The sequence below is a fragment of the Diadema setosum genome, chromosome 14 (genome assembly GCF_964275005.1).
Source record: "Diadema setosum chromosome 14, eeDiaSeto1, whole genome shotgun sequence".
Classification (NCBI taxonomy): Eukaryota; Metazoa; Echinodermata; class Echinoidea; order Diadematoida; family Diadematidae; genus Diadema; species Diadema setosum.
In genome coordinates, this window is record NC_092698.1 from 25,032,331 (window position 1) to 25,054,966 (window position 22,636).

General features: G+C 41.6%; 1 protein-coding gene across 1 annotated transcript in view; it reads left to right on the forward strand.

The window, feature by feature from the left end:
* Positions 1 to 20,987, forward strand: part of LOC140238240 (uncharacterized) — a 30,439-nt gene extending 9,452 nt beyond the window's left edge. The window contains exons 2-16 of the mRNA XM_072318175.1: positions 3,737 to 4,149; positions 6,446 to 6,906; positions 8,698 to 8,930; positions 9,993 to 10,140; positions 10,366 to 11,333; positions 12,705 to 12,878; positions 13,758 to 13,874; positions 14,216 to 14,380; positions 14,939 to 15,096; positions 15,738 to 16,003; positions 16,760 to 16,961; positions 17,614 to 17,719; positions 18,495 to 18,609; positions 19,213 to 19,367; positions 19,951 to 20,987. Coding sequence (XP_072174276.1) covers positions 3,737 to 4,149; positions 6,446 to 6,906; positions 8,698 to 8,930; positions 9,993 to 10,140; positions 10,366 to 11,333; positions 12,705 to 12,878; positions 13,758 to 13,874; positions 14,216 to 14,380; positions 14,939 to 15,096; positions 15,738 to 16,003; positions 16,760 to 16,961; positions 17,614 to 17,719; positions 18,495 to 18,609; positions 19,213 to 19,367; positions 19,951 to 20,778 — 4,509 coding nt within the window. The 3' untranslated portion in view covers positions 20,779 to 20,987. The remainder of the gene's footprint in view (positions 1 to 3,736; positions 4,150 to 6,445; positions 6,907 to 8,697; positions 8,931 to 9,992; positions 10,141 to 10,365; positions 11,334 to 12,704; positions 12,879 to 13,757; positions 13,875 to 14,215; positions 14,381 to 14,938; positions 15,097 to 15,737; positions 16,004 to 16,759; positions 16,962 to 17,613; positions 17,720 to 18,494; positions 18,610 to 19,212; positions 19,368 to 19,950) is intronic.
* Positions 20,988 to 22,636: the final 1,649 nt, after the last annotated feature.

Below are 22,636 nucleotides of genomic sequence, written 5' to 3' on the forward strand. Positions count from 1 at the left end.
CCAGCCATTGGCCACCAGACTGAGACCACTAAGAGTACTACAGGTGTAGTCATGACTTGCTGTGATAATGATGTGACAGGCCTGTGCATACACATATTATGTAAATACACTGTACAGGGCTGTGCATGTAAATGTAAATACACTGTACACTAACTATACACAGTCATGACTTGCTGTGATAATGATGTGACAGGCCTGTGCATACACATATTATGTAAATACACTGTACAGGGCTGTGCATATTATGTAAATACACTGTACACTAACTATACACAGCCCAGTCGCTGTATAAATCGCGACAGGGCTGTACCTGAGCAGCCCACAACACAGAGCAAACACAGAGCAAACACAAAGCAAATTTTACGATTGCATTTAGTTTTGATACTTGACATCATTTTTTGTCACCTCAAACGCATCAAAGACAATCTTTATTAATGAGACTTCATACCATACCTGTTTTCCTGGGGTTATTTGTGGGAATTCTGCGATCTGGGTACTATTAGCAAATCTAACAACATGTGAAAATATCAACTCCTGATCATGTAACGTGCATGTGTACATTTCTGTGTTCACTGCAGTATTCCATGAACATGAATTCAGCAACTACTGTTATATCCTGTAATATGAGCTGCCAGGACAAAACTCACATACGCTCTGATTCTGTATGGCAATCACTTTCAAAGCAATGTATTGATACAGTATGACAGTAGCATATATTCACTCACAAAAAACACTGATACATGTAAAGGAGTTAAAGAATCAGCAGACATAGTTTTACAAGATGTATTGCAGAGTTCAATTAGTATTATTATTATTATTATTATTATTAGTAGTAGTAGTAGTAGTAGTAGTACTAGTAGTAGTAGTAGTAATAGTAGAAGTAGCAATGGTAATAATGATAATTTAGTGGCTACTTGTATAGTGCACAGGTCCGCTTTTTAGTGCTCATGGCACTTCATAAATGAAAAGATAGATATAACACATGTTCAAACATGACAACAGAGAAGAAAATGGCAAACAACAACAAACACATACCAGATAAAGAATACAGTTGTTCCGAACATTATAGACTGCAATTATAGTCCTCAGTGTGAGAGGAATAGGTAACGTTTTGAAGTTTGGATTTGAATGTTTCTGTAGATGACAATTATAGCTGTACACACAGAGAAAATGTTCCAGTTAAAGAGGAACGTAGTCATACAAAGTGTATGTATTTCACATTTTTCAGTATTTTCAATCTTTCATATCCATATGCAATGGGCATAATGGACTCATTTGCATATCATTTGCATAGTATGCTATCATGGGGTATGAAAGTATGCTGAGTGTTGACATATAGGTCATCCACTCATTGTATCCCCCGAACAGAGTTCGGAGGATACTATGGATTTGGCCTCGTTGCGCCGCGTCCGCCGCAGAGATTTTCTTGTGAGCACTCTACTGGCTGCAGTTCTTCTTAGATCATCTTCAAATTTGGCATGAAGGTGTGTTATGGTAAAACGAAGACGCCTATTGTTTTTGGTGATGGTGCCCTCGCTTGTTCCGTCTTTATACATGAAAAAGTAAATTTAACAGGGTCTGCTTGTGTGTGCGACGCTGGCCTTGCTTCGTGACCAATTTTTTTCATGCCTCCGCCAACGAAGTGGCCGGAGGCATTATGTTTTCGGGTCGTCCGTCCGTACGTACGTCCGTCCCATTTTGTTTTTGTCGATATCTCAAGAACCGTGTGGTGGTTTTACATCAAACTTGGTATGAGGGTATATCCTGGGGGGATAATACTTTGTTTGGATTTTAGGGTCACGGGGTCGAAGGTCAAAGGTCACAGGTTATTTTGTGAAAAAAAAGGTTGAAAATTCATGTTTTTCTCCATATCTCGCAAATGGTTCAAGGTATCTTCATGGAACTTAGTATATATGCTTGTTTAAATGGGCAATGATTATCTAGGGAAGTTGGGGGTCATGGTTCAAAGGTCAAGGTCAACTCCTCAAAATATCACTACTTTCCTTATATTTATGCAATGCCTGAAGGTTTTTTTTTTTTTAACTTGATGTATGCATGTATTACCCGATATATATTCTGTGGGAAGTTTCTTGCCAAAAGGTCAAAGGTCAAAAGGTCAAAGGTCAAAAGGTCAAAGGTCAAGTGAAAGTGTTGCATTGCACTTTTTCCTCCATATCTCAAAAGTAACTCAAGGTATCATCATGAAACTTACATATTTATGCATGTTCACGTAACAGTGATTCTCTTTGGAACTGTGAGGTCAAAGGTCAAAGGCCAGGTTTAGATAATGCTATTTTCCCATTTGATACTGAAATTATACTTTTTCTCAATACCTTGAAAATTACTCAATGCATAAACCTATAAAAGGGTCAAAAGTCAAGTAAAAATCATCATTTCCCCAAATACCTGCACTCTGACATTTTTAATCATTCATCCAATTGAACCTAGTTCTACATATTGTAGGAAAGTGAACATTCAGCACATTTGTGGCAAACCTGTCATTTTAATATTTTGCCAATTGTGTGAAACTGTCATCACACATTGTCAAGACATTGTACTATAGACCTATTAGGAGAACCATGCATTATGGCAGAGGCATATTAGTCGCCGTAGCGATATATCTAGTTTCTTGAGTTATTACAGTGCAGAAACATTGTAATTTAGGCCTGCTAACCGATTTGGAAGCACTATTCATTTTTTGCTGAAATTGGAAGTTTTATGGACTGCTGATGTTTCCATGATCTGTTCTTCACTCCCATACCTTAAAAAGATGATGGGCATGTCACGTAGGATGACAGAGTTGTCTGGCAACTGGTGTGACATCATGTCGGTTAGTCTCCCTTTTCAGGGATACATTCACAACTGCGAATGTTCCTGGCACTTGTCCAGCGATGATGCTGGAGCCACACGATCCATTTCATCTGCTTCTTGTTATTCCGTTCCTGTCGTATGAATCTGCTCGTGAGCACAGACACATACAATTTTGTACACATGCACACACACACGCACACATACGTTCTCTTGTTTAGTTTGGCAAGCCTCGGGCAGACTCTTGGGCAGGCAGGCAGGCAGGCAGGCTTGTACAGGATTGCCGTAGGTGACCTTTCATGAGGAAGTGTGCCCTGAATGCCTCATGGAAACGGGCTCATTACAAGCAGAATCCTGCTGTGGTCAAAACTGTCAGAAAGGTTTAGTCTGTTTGCCATTTTGCTGAATTTGATTCGGCATGATGCATGATTTAGTGAGAAGTAACTGGCATTGGAAATGTTCAGTATGGAGTATGCTGTATACAGCACACAAGAAAGTTATGCCTGTGCCTCTTAAAGTAGGCCTGTTCATCAAAACAGTCTTGCATCATCTCAAAAATTGTCATGGTTATCCAAAATTATTCCAGCCACCTTTGTTGGTTGACATTGAATAATTATTTTGTTTAAAAGAATGAGAGAGGTTAACATACAAATGAGATGTAAGAAATCTTTGATTTTTAAAGCTAAGGTTGGAGGGGTAGTCAGTGACAAAATGCAGTACAGGCACATTCTATTGTAGATGTAGGAATTGGATTATTTCAACTGCCATCTTGAAATCAAATTTGTGTGATGTTTTGAAGCTGTATGTACATACAATTGTACCACAAAGAACCAGGGCTCACAAATTAGACTCAAGTAATGACTGCCAATTGGTAAATTGCATACATTGTATTTCTAACGTTAGTGACTCTTTTCTCTCTCTCATGCAGGCCACCAGGCTTTCAGCAGAGGTGGACCCCTTTATACCAGGGAAGTCCCGCCCCTATGCCACCCCGCCCCAGACATCAGGTGTGACGACCATGTACTACAACTCCACTTCCCAGCAGCACTTTGCCCAGCACCACCCACAGAATGGTCACCAGCACCCAGTGCATCAGCAGCCCACTGTCATGCAGAATGTGCCCATGCCAGGGCCAGGGGTCCAGCAGGGACAAGGGGTTCCCTCCGGCCCGGGAATGTACCACGGTGTCAGTCTACAGGGCTCAAAGCCCCCTCCTCATCAGCAAGGGGGTGGAGGAGGGGTGTACCAAAGTGGTACCTTGACCACCATGAATGGGAAAAAGGTGCCACTGACAGAGCTACCACGCTACATCACAACGTGCTATCCGTTCGTCCAGGATAGGTTAGTTGTGCAAAAAGCACAGTAATGTGTTGCATTTTCTGATTTTTGTTCACAATTTTATTTGCGTGATCGTACAGATGTGAATAACTTTGTGAGGATCACTCTATTTCATTTGACTGTTTTGATGATAATGAAGTGCTGTATTCATGTACATAAAAAAGTACTGCTGATAATCATACATTTTTGTTTCACACCATGCTTACTTTGCTGCAGGCATCGTGAATATTTTAATGCAGAATAAAAAATAGTTATGCCATCATTAGACAGTTGGGCAACGCCATCATAAACCTGAATATAAGAAGTATTCCAACAATAACTCATCAAGTAATGAATGCTTGTGATAGTGAAATTTCATGCAGGCAGGCATGTTTGTTGTTTTTTCTTCTCCTTTTGGGAAAAAAATTCTGGAAATTTACTGTATTGGTTAATCAAAAGTAAGTTATAATCAAGCAAAAAGCAACTAATAACACTTTCATAAATTGATAAAATATTTACATGCAGTGTCAACTAATCTGCCCTACCTTGACAAAATCAGCAAGTGACAGAAATGCCTGCTTTTCTAAATCCACAATTTGCACTGACATTGTGTTATCATACATGTATGTTAGGTAGAATGTACATGTAGGATTGGTGTTTCTGCTCAAAATTGGACATTCATATATGCATGGTCCAGTCTGGAAACACTATTAACCTAGCTCTGAATGATTTTTCACTTGCTTCTCTTTTTTTTTTATGCCTCCGCCACGAAGTGGTGCCGGAGGCATTATGTTTTCGGGTTGTCCGTCCGTCCGTCCGTCCGTCCGTCCGTCCGTCCTTCCGTCCGTCCGTAATGAATTTTGTGGACAAGGTAACTATCAAAACTCGTTGAGGTATCCTAATGAAACTTGGCATGTATGTGTATTAGGGGGTGAAGTTGTGCCTATCAACTTTTGGGTGCACATGCTCAAGGTCAAAGGTCAAAAGGTCAAGGTCAAATACATAAAGTTTCACTATTTCCACCATATCTATTGAATGCCTGAAGATATTTTCTTGAAACTTAGTGTATACATGTATTACCCAATTAAGATTCTCTGGTAAAAGTTTGGGTCATGAGGTCAAAGGTCAAAGGTCAAAAAGTCAGGGTCAAATACATAAAATTTCACTATTTCCACCATATCTATTGAATGCCTGAAGATATTTTCTTGAAACTTAGTGTATACATGTATTACCCAATTAAGATTCTCTGGTGAAAGTTTGGGTCATGAGGTCAAAGGTCAAAAGGTCAAGTAAAAATATTAAAACTTTTTTTTTTTCTCCATACCTTGGAAAATTGTTCAAGGTATCTTCATGGAACATAGCATATACATACACTGACTGGAAGTGATTATCTAGAGAATGTAGGGTTCATGGGGTCAAAGGTCAGGGGTCAAAGGTCAAGTGCAACACTTCAAAATTTTACTATTTCCCTCCTATCATGCAATGCCAGCAGGGTTATTTTTTTTTTACACTTGGTGTATGCATACATGTGTAACCTAATAGAAATTCTCTGGAAAGTTTTTTTGTCTTCTTTTTTTGCCTCAAAGGTCAAAAGGTCAAAGATCAAGTGAAAGTGCTGAACTAACTTTTTCCTCCATATCTCGGAAGTGGCTCAAGTTATCTTGAAACTTAGTACATATTATGCATGTTCTACCTGAAAGTGATTATCTTATGAATTTTAGGGTCAAGGGCCAGATGAAAATGATAACAATTTACTATTCAATTCAGAAATTGCACTTTTTCTCCACACCTGTACCTTGAAAATTACTCAATGCCTAAATGTATGAATGGGTCAAAGTCGAGTTAAAGTCCTTAAATCCCTAGATACATGCTCTCCTGTTCATCCAATTAAACCTAGGTCAAGGAAGGTGAACATTCAACACATTTGTGACAAACTTGTCATTTCAATATTTTGCCAATTTTGTGAAAATGTAATCACACATTGTCCACATGTACTATCTAGACCTATTGGGAAAATCATGCATTATGGCGGAGGCATACCAGTCGCCAAAGCGACATTTCTAGCTTTTCCTTTTTTTTTTTTTTTTGCCCCCAAATGATAGAGCAGAGATATTGTGATGGTTCTGTATGAGAGGAACAATGTGTGTTTCAATATTTAGTATTTGTGATGGACAACTGCCATGAAAATGAAGAGCAACCATGTGCTACTACAAAATTGTTTTCATTTTTTGTTGTGTGCATTAAATTGTTTTGTTCATACAACCTGTTCAATATCTGATCTCTCCTGCTGTATATTGGTTACTATTTGATGTATGTGTAGTTCTACTGGTGCTGCTCCATCTTCGGAGAGCTGGGTGGGATATTCGGGCTCACAGCAAGATGCCATGACCCAGAATCACCATCAACACCAGCAGCAACAGCAGCACGTGCCACCACTGCCACAAGGGACGCAGTCGGTGGCAACCAGCTGTCCCAACCCTCCGGCTCACCCCTCGTCCCTTGGCCAGCAGGCGCCCGCCTACCCTCAGGGACACCAGCCACCGGCGGCGCAGCTCTCCCACCAGCAGAACCCAGACTATTACCCCTTGCACCAGGGATACCAGATGCCGCCACCGGCCAACCAGCAGCACAGCAGTACGGCCACCCCGTACCAGCAGGCTGTGTACCAGCAGGGTGGCCACTATGAGCAGGCACCACCTCCCCCTCCCACCCCCTTGCCTCCCCATCATGCTCCGTCTCCTGTCACTCCATCTATGATGCCCCATCAACCCACCACTTCTGGTGAGTAAGAAAAGGACAATTTAGACCCATCTACAAAACATAGCCATTTACTTGGTACATATCATTCTTAACTAGAAATTGTGCATACTGTGAATTGGACACATGAGAAGCAAATGGCTATATGATCTGGTCACAGGTGCCTGCGATTCATGCATTCCAAAAGTGAGAATTATTTTCAAGTATGAAGAATGTAGAATACCCATAGAACATAGATCTTAATTGCCATCCCCCCCCCAATAAAAGAACAAACTGCGTTTCAGCCCTTAGTTTCAATTAAACACTCTAAAATTTAATCTTGATGTCCAAAGTCAATGCAAAAATCTACAATGAATGTGGTTTGACTGCCCTGTGGTTCCATCTCATGTGGATTGCTTTTCCTGATCTACCCATACAGCTTCCTCTGTCTACACCTATTTACAGAACCTATGCCTCTATTACGTACACCCTCTTCCTTCCTGTCAAAGTGAAAGCCGCCTTGGCAATTTTGTGTCATGTGAATTTCATTTAATTCTGATTGGTGTGCATGAAGTGGACAAGATTGATGTCATCATGAATACTAAACTGTACAAGTTCATTGATATATTTAAAAATATATATATATTTCCTCCACTTCTATCCTCACTGCTGTAATTACTCTGGCTATTAAACCTTTTTCGCTAATTAAGGAGGTACCCTCGGCTATTAAGAATATGAGTACAACATTGTGGTATCTCGCTTTATCAAAAATGGGTGTCTTAAAACCCCATTCTGGAATGTATCCCTGTAGGCCAAACCATGTCATATGTCAGTGAGACTATTGGCTGTCACTGTATCGGCTGTAAGGGAAGGAAGTGTGTTGACTAGTGCCTTCCTTGTGAGATGAGTGCTCTATCATTATCAGCTACAGTCTGTACACTTTGTAGATCTTTTTTGTTTTCTTTTTAGCTTTCATAGCAAACGTTTTTTTTTTTTTTTTTACCTCTGAGCTACTTTGTGGTTTAGACAAAATATGCAAGTCACTAGTTGGAAGTGACATCACACATCTATTTCATTGCATGATCACTGTCAGCATGGCTCCTTCTCAGCCATCAGAACTTATTTTTTTTTTTTTTTTTTACTGTCCCAAGATGAAGTTACCCCACCCTGTCCATTCACAAAATCAGATGGATTGCAATTCCTCCTCCCCCTCCCCCCCCCCCCAAAAAAAGGAAATTGAATGAAAAGATCAGTAAGTGGAGCAACTGACATGTTTTTTAAGAATGCATAACATTTACATCAGTATCTTGGCTTAGGATAATTGCTAAATTATGCACAGAGTCTCTATGCCCGTTCACCTTGTAATAGTTCTCCTGATCCAGTATGTGACATTTTACTTTCAATGTAAAATTAAAATGATCTATCAAGGCTCACAGATCTAGGATACTGCACTACATCTCAGTAAAGAGAAATTATGTGATATGGCAGAAAGTCATTCTTGTTTCATTGTAATGGAATGTTATAGTTGTAGGAGATTAAACAAGAGAAAAGATATGCAGCTACAAGAATGTCAGAAAAGAAGAAGATACAATTGTACACATACAACATAGATTTAATAATTCTTGGGATGTAGCTAATGGTTTGCAATGAATTTACCATTCATCAGAATGTGCTAGATACTAGACAACTGCAACAACATCATGCTCCTGACTGAATTCATGACTTCAGAGTTATTGCTTGAAAGTTATTTTTTTTCTTATTAGGAACAAAGAATTATAGAATTAATCAATGTTCGCTCCACCTCAGTCCCATTGCCATTGTGTTCTACCCGTGCAGGTGCTGTACCTGGTACGCATAGCCCCTTTCCCACGCACATGATGACCCCTCCATCGCAGCACTCTGGCTCCTACCAGTACCACCGGCCCCCGCTCCATCCAGTCCCTACCATGGGTAGGATGGACATGTCTGCTGCCCAGCCCCCCTCCCAGTTGGACACGCCCCCACCCTCGGCAGCACACAATCAGTATGGTCCAGGCGGGTATGGAGGCTACCCTGGTGTCTACCATGAGGTAAGACCAAGAGTGGTTTAAACACCCATGCTGAAATCACCTAGGGGATTTACTAAAGTGCAATTCTTGAAAACATAGGGGCAGACGCCATAAATAGTATCTATCATTGTGGATGTATTATAGAAGTCAGTTCAAGATATGTACAGTTTGTGCAATGTGTATCTCTGGCATATTCTCTGCTCTCTTTATGTTGATAATTTAGCAAACTGTTTACATTTAAGAAACACAGCTCTTTCCATGGATGTACAAGAGTTACTGACTGCAAAATAGTGTTTTGAATGGGCAAGACCTACATACATTATGTACATAATGGAGGGGGTGCAATACTTTGATGTGTTGTTAATGTTGCAGATAAGAGTTCTCTTGAGAAAGTTGCAGAAATCACTCAGCTTTGAGAAAACATTTTTTTGCTTAGTAATTATTGTTTATAGTCGGTAACATGTTTACAGAATATGTAAGAACATGAAAATATAAATTACTGGACTGAATGCAAACAAGTTTTGTGTGGAAATTTTTGTTTGTGTAGTATACAAATGTGGTTTTCTTCATTGCCACCACTGAAGAATATTTTGTTTAGAATTGGTAGACCTTTGCTTAAATGGTGCTGCAATCTTTTTTGACTGTCTGTAAAGGATGAAAGGTCTCTTTGGAGCTCCATTAATTTCATGACCATTAAGGTGGTGAAACATAATGTGACAGTGAAGGATAGGAAAAAGTGAATTGTGTTTGTGATCAAGCAGTCATAGGAGGAAGCAGAGTAAAAAAACAAACCCTGTACACCAGTCAACCGTGTACATATAAGACATCATGAAATAGGAATGTACAATTACTGTGCATTTATGCTGGAGGAAAAACATCAGGCAATTACTTCATTCATGTACAGTTTATAAATTGATCTGTGATTGCCATTACCCTTTGTGAAACTCAACACACTTAACTTAGTATGATCATTTATGAAAGGAAATTGATCATCCCACATGTTACATAGTAGGATGGATAATGGACTATAAAGGTGAAGTGCAGGGCCATAATGTTGAGCACCACTTTCTCTCTTGTTTACAGTACAATGGTCCAAGACCAAAGGACTCTAGATATGGCAATCGCAGGAAGAAAGTACGAAATCACTACGAGACATACACACCACCTGCCCCAGAGATGCCGAAGCCCAAGCCTAAAACTGTCGTCTTTGCCGAAGCCTGTGCTCAAACAGGTAAGAAAGTCATTAATTATCAACATGGTACGTAACTTGAAACTGAATGAAAAAAAGAAGAAGTCATATTTATTATACTGCAAGATTGATTCCCATTTCTGCTGTTGGAGTAAGCAAGGCTAGCTCCTGTCATTTGATATATTCCAGGGAGAAATCTAGTGTGAGTAGGATGGTAGAATGAAGTTCTATTTAATAATCTTTGCGACTATTCGTACCCTTTCACAGACTTTCCAGAAGCAATTGCTAACAAGCCATTATCGGACAAGACCAGCAATCCTTCATCCAAGGTGAGAATGAAGACCAACAAGAAGTCCCAGGGCAACCAGACGGGCAGGGACACTTCCAGTTCCAGCGAGTCTGAGCCTGAGTGCACCCCTCATGACAGTGACAGTGGTTACTACAGTCCACTTCATGCCCAGCAGACCTCCACTGGTCAGGTTACCATGGGAACGAACTATCCTCCTCAGCCAGTCAAACCCTCGTACAGCAGCATCATCATGAATGCAAGGGCATCGCCTCATCCGCAGGCACCTCACAAGGACGTACCTCCAGAAATGGGTGTCTTTCCCCAAGTCCCTCCTACTGGTCTCTCCCAGGGAGCCCCACCCAGACCAATGAACATGGCCCCAAGGGGCCGTGGCTTGCCCGTCCAGCCTGTCGTGCCCGGGTTCCGACCGCCAGGCGTCGGAATGAGCTACGCAAGCGCGCTGACCCAGCCGCGGGTCGTCCATCCGCAGCCACCTCCACCAATGGTGGGTGTGGCGTACCCACCGAGGCAAGCCGTGTACCCATTCCCAACTCCCATGCAAGTCCATCACCACCAGCATCAACAACAGCAGCAGCAGCAGCAACAGCATCAGCAGCATCAGCAGCATCAGCCGCAGCATCAGCATCAGCATCAGCAGCAATACCAGAGGATGCAGTCCCCGCTCCCGATGCAGAAGCAGCCAGCAGCGGAAGAAGGCTCCAAGAAGCGGAAACAGAAGCGGAACAAGGGCAAGAAAGACGCTGACCCGGAGGGGGAGAAGACCAAGATGGTCAGTGTGACTGTGTCAGCCAAGCCTCCTCAGCTGCAGGACATGGACGAGTACCCAGGGCTACCAATGGGCAGTCCTGGAGGACCCTTTGGAAAAGGTCCCGGTGAACGCCCCATCAGTTACAGCTCTGTGCTTCAGCAACGAACACCGACAAAGGTATGATTTTTTTTTTTTTTCATAATGGCTGATAGTTGTATTTATATGTTGTTTGGCAATGATACACCAGTGTATGAAAATATCGTCTGTTGTGAATGAGAAGGGCGTTAAGTTGTCTTGAACACTATGGGTTTAGTGACCACTTAACGCCCTTATCATTCTCAACCGACGATATGGTGTGTGTCATTGTATGATGATATGGATTTATGTTAGATATTACTCTGCATTTGGAAATAATCTAATTAAGATCTACTGCAGCAACAGTGACCTCTCCTTTTATACCCGCAAATGAGTGGGTGGGACAAACAATGTGTGACTCTCTATGACAAAAGTTTACTGCACTGGTAGCTGAACATATCCTCAATGCAGAAGGCAAAACACAGTGACCCTGTTTCTCTCTTTGTCTCAAAGTTTGTGTCGCTGATAATGGATTTCCATACCATTATTCGTAGTGCTACTTGTTTATGCAAGCTTAACATCATAGTCATGAAGCACCGACCATAATCCGGTCCATACAGCAATATAGAAATCTTTATATCTTCCAGTGTCATCCAATAATTTAGTAATTTCAATACTGACACTCACACACTCATACACACACAAAAAACCCACCCCCAAACAGTCTTGCCTAATGTTGTAACAATATAAGTGAATGGTCACGAGTGCGATGGTAAAAGATTTCGCACGAGATGAAAGATAGAGGCGCTCTATTCAACGAGGTGAAGCCCAGTTGAATTGTGTGCCTCATCTTTCACCGAGTGTGAAATCTTGTTCCATTGCACGAGTAAAGACCATACACTATTTGTTTTATACAATACCTCGAATGTCAACAGATTTGGTCCACACAGATTCTTGAATTTAGCACAGAAATGGTAACCATTTTCCGTGAAAGATGAATGAGTAGCCGCACAGTCGCAGTCACCGTGTACGTACGTACGCGAAACGAAGTTGTTTACAAAAATGAGTGACAAAAGTACGCACTTGTAAGCACGCTTATAATTGTTGAGTGCACGTGGCAAATGTTTGTTTATTGTAACATCAGAGCTGTGCAATGGAACAAAAACTTCAAGTCAATCTTGAGTTTAACACGGGAGTCAGTGGAAGTGGGTGATGTCAGCCATGCGCTATCCATTTTTGCTCAAACAAAATTGCATGGCTAACAGCTGGAGCATACGATGGAACTTTTCACTAAATGTCACGTGATGGGCAATCGACCAATCGGATAGCTACATTCTAAATAGGTGTTGTATAAAACCTTCATAGCAGCTCTCTACAAAGGGATGTTACATCCAATCATCTTACGATTGATAAAGATTATCTCCATAGCTCTCATGATTAGTTCGCGAACTTTTCTCTCCGACACGCCAATAGGCCAACGACAGCTCCAGTGAGGAAGACGAGAAAGAAGCGGGTGTGGAGTCCGGCAGCATCATCAAACCCGAGGAGCTGCTCAGCCCCCAGAACGTCATGAGTACCATCAAGGAGGGACGGAATGCACGGAAAAGACGCAAGAAAGCCATGATGGCCACCCAGGCTGCAGCCAAGGTTAGGAAAACACAGAAAGAGCACAATGTTTTATGCATATATTTCTCAGGACTATGCATATACTTATTTTCTTTTTGTTCTCTTCTATACCAGTCTATTCCTATTTATATGTTTCTGTATTTATCTTTTTTTTTGTGGGAGTGATTACTTGATAGGCCATATATTTCACTGGGTTTTGATTTCCCCCAAGTTTCACTAGTTGGGTCCTATTCTTGAATTTGATAACTCACAAAAATATTAACTCTGATCCCAACATGAATGTGACATACATGTAAAAACATACATTTCTTCGTTCATTACGGTACTTCACAATCGAGAAATTGATTACTTGTGACATTGTTGTGAAGTCCCGATTTGCAAAAAATTAGACTCAAAAAGTATGGTTTATACAGTATTCAAAGGTATGTGATGTGTCATCACGAAAGTCATATAATGTTTGGGAAACATTTTGTTGGTTTTGGGCAGATCTGGACTGCTTAGATGCAAAGCTTTAAATTGATATAATTTACTCTACTTCATTACACAGAAAATATTTCTAATAAAAATAAAAAATAAAAAATGTGATGACTCACCACATATATTCTTTTATCATATTAGTAGGTTGTTTTTTTCTAAATCGACAGTTGAAGAAAGAATGGATGTATACTTCCATAAATGTTGAATAATGCTGAAGGGCAAAATATGTCTGTAAGAAAGGACAAATTCCTTTCCTTTAATTGATCATTACAGTGAGCAATTTTTGGATATCATCCTGCAAAGGATCAAGTGTGAACTTGAGAATCTTCAAGAAAAAATTTTTTATATTCACACACACACACACACACACACACACACACACACACTCACTCTGTCTTAATATTTGTGATGTTGCTGTTACAGGAGTACTCAGAAATCACAGAAGAACAGCGCCAGCTGCAGGAGAATATGAAGAAGCAAGGCAAGCGGACGAAGATGCCCATTGAATTTGACCTTGGGGATATGCTGGCTGCTCTGGAGGTAAATTATTAGATTTCTATAAACTGTATATTTTTAGTAAAAATGTGTGAAACTGTAAAATCCTGTAGCTTCTTTAGTTGAGATCAGATTTACAGTGACCTTCTACCCTTCTACTGATTTAATGTTGTTCGTTTTTTGTGGTTTTTTGTGGGTTTTTTTGTGGTTTTTTTTTTTTCAAATTCTAAGTGAACATTCACACTTGAGTGTCATTACCATCAATACTTCATGACTGCTGTATAAACAATGAATTGAAGATAAGAGAGTTTATGTCGTCATACCACTGCAATGAAGTCAAGAGGGGTGTATGAGACCACCTGTTTTGTCTCCCTTTTGCATCCTAGAAACAACAGCAGGAGATACGGGCTAAGCAGCAGCAGCAGGGGCAGAGGATGCCCACCTCCCACATCAGGAATGTCCAGTTTGCACCCACTGTGGCCACTGTGGCCCCCATGACGGCTCCTGCTCTCCACGTCCAGCCCAGGACACAGATAATTGACAAATCCAGGGTAAGTGGTTGAATAGACAGCTCATCTTAACAATAAGGGTGTACAGATCATGTGGTAGAAAAAAAACCCCAACTAATTCTCAAAAGTCTTTTACTTTGTGGTGTAATAGATTATCTAACCAATTCTGCATGTTGCAAGCTCGCTCACCCAATGCACCATTTGCACCATTTGGGACAATGGTCAAGACTTCTGACCATCGCATTTCGTGGCACCCTGACAAGATGCCGGCGGAGAGCAAGGAAAGAAGGGAAATGACTATTACCATTGAGACTGAATATTTATTTTGCTAGGTCTCATCAGAGTGGAGATGTGGCTGGAGTAGGACTGGTTTACAAGGCAAGAAGAGCATTTTTAAAAGCAAAAGCTGAAGATCAGCAATCAGTTTTTGTCAGGGACAGATTATTCATTTCAGTGAATGTGCTGTGATATGAAAAAAAAAGATATTTGTAGTACTCTTTGATATAGCGTTGTGAATCAATGTAATGTGATGAAAAGTAAGAAGAAAGAGAAGAAATATAAAGATAAGTGGATTTTGTTTCTTTGTTTGGCTCTGAAAAGGGGCACAACCCTCTAGACAAGACTGTTCCCATAAAGCGGGGAAAGGAGAGAGAAGTGCCCGCCAAGAAAAAGCCCAGTGCCCTCAAGCGCGTCATCCTGAAGGAGCGAGAGGAGAAGAAACGGCTGAGAACTCTGGAGGAGAGCCGTCTGTCTGATGAGTGAGTCCGTCATAATGGTTTTTGCTCTTGGGGGGTTGTCTTACCCTCACACTTTGCTCTTATGCTTCCCTTGCCATTTCATTGGGCATGTAAGCAGTGTCATGCTAGGATATGACCCATTGTTTATGTTGTTTTGAGGGTAATGGAAAACAAGGATGACTCCTAGTGGGGTATACATTTTGAAGGTCATCATTTTCCACTGATCCTACAGTGTAACTTGTCATAAATATGGGCCCAGTTCATCTAAAACACACAGAAATAAAGCTTTTCAAAAACGTTATTCCTGTATACTGTAATATGAAATTTTCACACATTTTAGCACATGGCCTTTTTCGTTGCATTAAATTTTCGCGAATTGCCACTGGCATTCAATACATATAGTGTAGACAAGCACTTTTGCATGTGTTTAATTTCATTAATCTTGGCTCTCGTGAAATTCTAGAATTAAAATGCACTCGAACATATCTGGCTTTACAGTATTCGAAAAAGTATAGATATAGATTTATTAGAAATGTATAGATTTGTAAAAAGTGTCCTTTAGTGTCAGTACTTGCCCAGTTGCCAGCAATAACACACAAAATTCATGTGAAGATGTGAGGATTATTTTGAATTTGTTTCTTCTAACATTCAAAACTTTGCAGGGAGCCAGCTGATGATGGAGACAATGGTGATGAAGAGGATGAGGACGAGGATGATGATGAGGAGGAGGAGGAGGAGGAAGAGGAGGAGGAGGAGCGACAAGATGACCGGGAGGAAGGAGAGGAAGAGGGTCAGAGGGTCGATGGCCAGTCCTCAGGGAGACTGGACGGTGGTGACATGGGTCTCTCTCAGGGCATGTCTTCAGGTTTCTCTCACGGCTTCTCCCAGGGATTCTCACAAGGGTTCTCCCAGAATCTCTCCCAGGACGGTGAGTGCCAAAGAGAGATCCCTCCAAATTTGGGGGGGGGGGGGGGGAAATACCTCTCCATCCAAGATAACTGATATTAGGGAAAGGCTGATTTGGCTTAAGTTAATTACTCTATATCTACTATTGCTGCCTCATTTTTTAAAATTTTTTTTCAATTTTTGCTACATGGTCAATACCATCATCCAAAGGACTTCCCTCAAAAGGCATACTAATGTGAAGAGTATGATATATTTTGCTTGAGTCTGTCATGTTCAGAGTCGTGATGATCTAGCAGTTAGTCTGTAGATTTTGATATTTGGACTTAAATTCATATTTGTTTATTTTACATAATTCTGCATTTTATAATCATTAACCTGAAGCAACAATGCACCTCTTTTATTGGAAACCTCTGCCATGATATGAAATACACACTTTAAGACTATGTAAGAACTGAAGGTACTGTACATTGTATGTACATGTACAATGTCTGCAAAAGTGATTTTTGTTCATGAGCTGGTAAAAAGCCTAACCAATGCACCATTCCCACTGAGTACTCTTGCGCTGAATGATTCAATTAGCCACTTCAACCAGGTGAACAGCTAGATTCGCCCATTGCCCATCAGTGCAAAATGTATTGTGCATGAGCTTCTTGGAACAGGGCTGTGCTGGTAGGATGTGATTTGCTACCAGTGGCTGGTAGTAAATATGGAGTTCTGTGGTGGACACTGTGTATTTTTATTTGTCTGCTCTTCTTTACTTGTATGTCTTCACATGTAGCTCCAAGTGACCGGGGCTCTTTCCTGACCTTCAATGCCTCCCAGAGTGACCTGTCACCCCTCAGCCAGATGTCCCCACTCAGCATGAGTCCCCTCTCCCCCGGGTCCCCACTCAGCTCGGGGCTCTCCAGTCCCGCCACAGGAATGAACCGCAGCAATCCGGCCCAGGTGGCCACCAAGATCCACAGCAGGCGGTTCAGAGAGTGAGTCCCTTTGGTCAACTGATGAACTTGTTGTCTAGCGACAAATGGAACTAAAGCTTGCCCGAGTGGGATACTCGGTTCCACCGAGTCCCATTTTTAATTTTCATTCCGCATCATTTACTTCATTCCCAGATTTAACCAGTAATGGAGACATGTAAAAAGCAAGTTGGTAGACATTGTTGGATGCTAAAACAAGCCCTTTGGGCATGTTGGCAGAAGGTGCCAAAGTAATTTTTTTTTTTCAGCATCACAATACACATCACAATGAGAGATACACTTGCAACATGTTTCAAATGCATATAGCACTTCAGCAGCTCACAATGGGACAGAAAAGATGGGGAGAAGTTACATACTCGGACATTTATTTGCTAGAAATTTTTTTTTTTTTGTAATAATGATTATGCTGTAATATGGCATCTGTGTTAAAGTCATATGTGAGCATGGGCGGGCCATGCATTACGTAATGCTCCCTTCAGGCATAATTTATGTAAAAGTCTATTGTGTTCTTAGTAATACCTATTTTTCCATGTGTGTAACAGCTATCTTCATAGACTGATAAGTTGGTGTTTTCTGTTCCTCTGCACTCTATTCATGTTTAAAAGCAAGCAGAGTACTAAATATCTTTTCTCTCACTCTCTCCTTGATTGTGTAGATATTGCAACCAAGTACTTGATAAAGACATCGATGCCTGCTGTACCACACTGCTTCAGACTCTTGTCAAGTTCCAAGACCGGCAGTACCACAAGGACCCAGCAAAGGTACGATGATCAGAGGTCAAATTTATCAACATTTAGGGACAATCAGCACTACAAATGAATGCTAGTTTTGAGTGGATTTATGGCTGTCAGTCCCATTGTTGCTTCCCAGTCATCATTTGATTGCTGCTTTCAATGGCTGTCCAAGAGAAAGAAGCTGTCAAGTTCAAACTAGTTTGAAAAAAATTAAAGCAAAAGAAAGGAAATGGTTCAAAATTTGTGAATGTTGGAAGGTCAGCAGAGCATCAATCCAGTGATCTCCAAGGATAGACAAGATTCTGACAAGCTATCCCAAGGACTTTTACATTCTTCGAATTTCCCTCAGTACAATGGTTCTCGTAGGTAATTCATTCCCCATTATTGTCCAAGATGGTGTTTTAAAGGTATTATTTACCATTTGCAGATGAAACAAAAACCAAGCTTTAGTGCTTCAAAATAGTTCTAAAATGTGAGTTAGGGATAGAAACAACCAATGTGAAAAATTTGAATCAGTATAATCAATGTTAAGTATTGTTGAATATACAAAATGTGAACAATGATTATAATGGAAAAAAATGTTTCCAGACTAAACTGTCTACAGTTACGGTTTATTGAGAAAAATAGTGATATTTCCTTATATTTCAGCTTTTATTACAAAATTCTTATATGGTAGGATGTTTTGTGATCCAGCTAACCTACACATAGGCAACAAATGGGATATCTTGAACATTTTTTTAAATCACTGCGCCAAGTGGTAAACAGGACCTTTAATCAAGAATCTTCCTTCCCTCCATGACAGGCCAAGATGAAACGGCGTCTGGTGATGGGACTGAGGGAGGTCACCAAGCACCTCAAGCTCAAGAAGATCAAGTGCGTCATCGTGTCCCCCAACCTTGAGAGGATCCAGTCCAAAGGTGCTCAACTGTCGCTTCTTTAGTCCTTCTTCCATGCATTTCCACATTAACCTTTCCAAGCTGAGGTGCTGAGATAGATTTCTGTTGGTACTCACATGTACGTAGTGACTTCGACTACCATTATTTGGACAAACGCACATTTTCATTGAATTTGGATGAGGAATTTAGGAGTATCAGAAATCGCTTATCCAGTGCAAAGTGTTGTTGGGTTTTCGATAAGTTGCGGATTGAGAGACACCAAGACATATTTTTTGTTGCTGCTCTGTTTTGTTAAGGGACACTGCTACAGGTGATCATAATCGGTCTAACCATTCTTATCAAGGCGTATCTTCCTAAAAACAGGAGAACTGTGTGTGGTTCTCATGTACTAGTTTGAAAAGTTTGGTGTTTTTTGTTTTCCCACTCCAAAAAAGTAAAATGCAACCTAGGGCCAAGTGTTGTAACTGGGATGGACCTTCTGCCAATTTTTTTTTTTTTTTTTTTTAAGATTGTGATTTGGGTATGGTTAGTGGAAAAAAGTTGATTCTGTTGTCAGTCGCTCATGTATGCATTGTCTATAGTTGACAGCGTTACCCCTCATTTCATTGCTTTTTCCTATCTCAGGTGGCCTTGATGAAGCCATGGATCGCATCAGTGCCCTGGCCAGCGAGCAGAATGTTCCCCTCATCTTCGCCCTGGGGCGGAAGGCGCTGGGGAGGGCCGTCAACAAAGTGGTCCCGGTCAGCGTGGTTGGCGTGTTCAACTACGACGGAGCAGAGGTAAGAGGGTGTGAAATGTTGGTAGTACTCCCCCTCACCTTTGTGTGTCTGGTCTCTGGCAAGCATTAGAGCATGTGAAGCCCTTGAAACAAATGCCAGAAGTGTTGGTTGGATAACTACCAATCATACATACACTGTGAAATGATGATGTGGCCAGAAGTGTTGGTTGGAAACTGCCAATCATACACTGTGAAATGATGATGTGGTCAGCTTGGGCCTGTCTGAACCTGTTCATCAAAAGTCTGTTGCTGTTGGAGTTTATCAACTCAATTGTATGACAGTCATGTCACATTATCATGCTTAAGTGTGATAGAAGTTGATTTGTGTGACGCATTTTTACATAGATACAGAAAAGCTGTATATGGAAGCTTAAGTAAATGTCCTGCATGACAGTGCTTCCTTTACTGAGCAGCTCAACATCCTGCATGTCTTATGGCCAAGTGCTGGTGTGGTAGATGTCATCCGCTGCATGTAAGCTTTAGGAATTAGCAGTGCACTTTGGTCAATGAAGGTAGATCTGTTTTTTCCTCAGACATGCTTGATTGAAAAAAAAAAAAAAAAATCTTTCTCTTATTCGTTGCAGGATACCTACAAACAGTTGTTGGATCTTTCAACGAGGGCAAGGAATGAGTATAAAGAGATGGTGCGCAAATTCCAGCAGGAGCTAGAAGCAGCCAACGCAGCCAGTGCGGCCCGCATGGCCAAGCATCGCCACCACATGGGCCACAACCGCAACCTGTCCGGCTGCAGCGCCATCTCCTTCAGCTCCGTCATTTCGGAGCCAATCTCGGAGAATTACCCCAACCCGGAGCCAGAGGTGGACAGCCAGGGGCGCGAGATAGAGCCGGATACCGGCATGAATGCCTCCTCCTCCTCCTCCACTTCTCTGAAGGGCAGTGAGAGAGATACGGCCGGGTCCCAGCTCCACCCGGGAGGCGACGGGTCGGAAAGAAGCGGCCACTTCAGCCGGACTGGAAGCATGATCAGCAACTCGACGGACGACACCATTCATAAGGAGGAGAAGGACGGGAGCAGCAGCGTGGGTGCCGAGTACGGCATGTCAGAGACCTCCTCTCGCACCCTGACGGCGGGAGAGGGAGAGGAGGACATAGAGGAGATGCTGGGACCCAAGGAGGAGGAGGAGGACCCCAGGCCCAGCATGCATCGGACCGGGCTGCACCAGCTGGCCACTGGGATGGAGGACCAAGAGCAGGAGGAAGAGGAGGAGGATGAGGAGGAAGAGGAGGACGATGAGGATGCGGAGGTGATCAAGCTGGACATCCCACTGCCGGATGATGGTGCCCCGGAGCAGAGGGTGGCCGACTGGGTGGCCGAGGCCCAGCAGTGCATCGAGGAGCTCCACATTGATGATGGTAGTAAAGCAGATAGTGAGACGAGCCGTGCAGAATAGGGAAGTGATGCAAGGAAGGTTTTGCGGGGGTAAGGCAGGAGCCACATTTCCTGCTGAGAGCATGGTCTCACATGTAAGCATGTTTGTCATCTGCAGACTGCCCAACCATTCTGAATTTAGAGGGAAGAATCTGTCTGGATTTTGGCCATTCCCAGCTCTAATGTCAAAAGGATTTTCCTATTTTTCTTGGTAATTTTACTACACACTCCTATGGGAACTACTCTTTCTTTCCTACTTTTGAGCCAAATCATTTCTATTTTTCAGTCAGAAAGGTTGGGAGGTCTGCATCTGACACATACCTTGATTGGCTAATTGCCTCACTACTGATGTCTGTTTGTGCATATGCTAACTGGGCTCAGGATGCAGAGCTGAGTTTGAAAGGAGTAAATTCTTGTGAGTGTATCATGGGCTGGCACATCATTTCCACCAGTAAGATGTAGAACCAGTCCTGGAGCCTGCTCAGATATCCCACCGTCTCTTTTTCTCTGAGATGTCTAGTGGCAAGTCTGTTGAATTGAAGAATATTTCAGGAGTGTAGAGAATAACTTTTTATACTATATTTGCATGCTTTCATGATGTAAAAATTCAAGTTCTTCTTTTCTTTCATTTCTATACAGAACTTATGTATTCAATATAAGAAATAAATTTGCAATTTTTCGTTACCATAAGGAAAAAGTCAGCATACATTGTATTTACTTAATATATGAATATATGCATTGCATCATGATTGCAATAGTGTTTAATTGCTAGAAACTGTAAAAGTATATCTTGTCACATGGCAGATTTCATATGAAACAAGAAACATGTATGTGGTCATGGAATGAAGAAATTTGATGTATAAAGTTTTGACGCTATTGAAGATTGCTCATGAATGTGGATTAGAGGAAAGAGTAAAATGTAAATTCAGAGCATTGGAGCAAAATGGCTTGGATTTCGTTGTGGATTGGTTTGTTTTGCCTTTTTTTTTTTCAATGATGAGGGTGTATCAAATATCATTCTTGGGGGTACCAGTAGAGTGCTACTGTGGTCTATTGTCACAGAGTGATGATCTGAGAGATTGGAGCTCTGTTATATTCATTGCGCATGCTAGCAGTGATGGACAGGTATTTAAAAAAATGCAGACTGGTCCTGGCTAGATGATATGGTAGGACAGATAGCAATATTTACCTCCACCAAGGGAGGAGGTTATGTTTTCGTTTACTCATTTGTTTATCATTTTTAGTGCCTCCTCTTGGTAATAGATTGAGGTTGATATAATCAGTGGTATGCACACCATGGGCTGCAACAACATGGTGTGCAACAAATGCAGGAACTGGAGCAGGCAAAGTGCATGCTGGGATGCGTGTGAGACCAGAAAGGGGTGGGCAGGCAATGTGAGCGTATGTCACCCTCTACTGCAGGGTAGAAAAAGACCCATCTGAAATTGGTGGCAATGCAGGTTGACTCCCGTGAGTTGTCTCTCTGTAGGGCTTGTTTTGTCGGATTGCAACAAAGATGCTGCCCAGGAAGGAGTGACTTTCTCACCCAACCCCTCTAGTTAAAGGTTTGCAAAATGAGTTACAGATAGCTAACCGTCATACCCTGTGTAATAGGTCTGAAAACGGCAATTTCTCACGATGTGAGACACATCCTTTTGTGATGTTCATTTCTTTGTTACACCTTTTCTGTCGTGTGTATGGCTTTATGTTTTAGGTTTTGTATTACAAGGTAATGAGCAGGCGTATTAGGGGAATGAGCCTTATGGGTCATGTCTTGAACATCTTGGGTGTAACTATAAACCATGATCTGTCAGAAATGTACTCGGTAGTCTACCAGTACACCTGCGCAGAGTTAAGTGCATTTGTATGCGGCACAATCA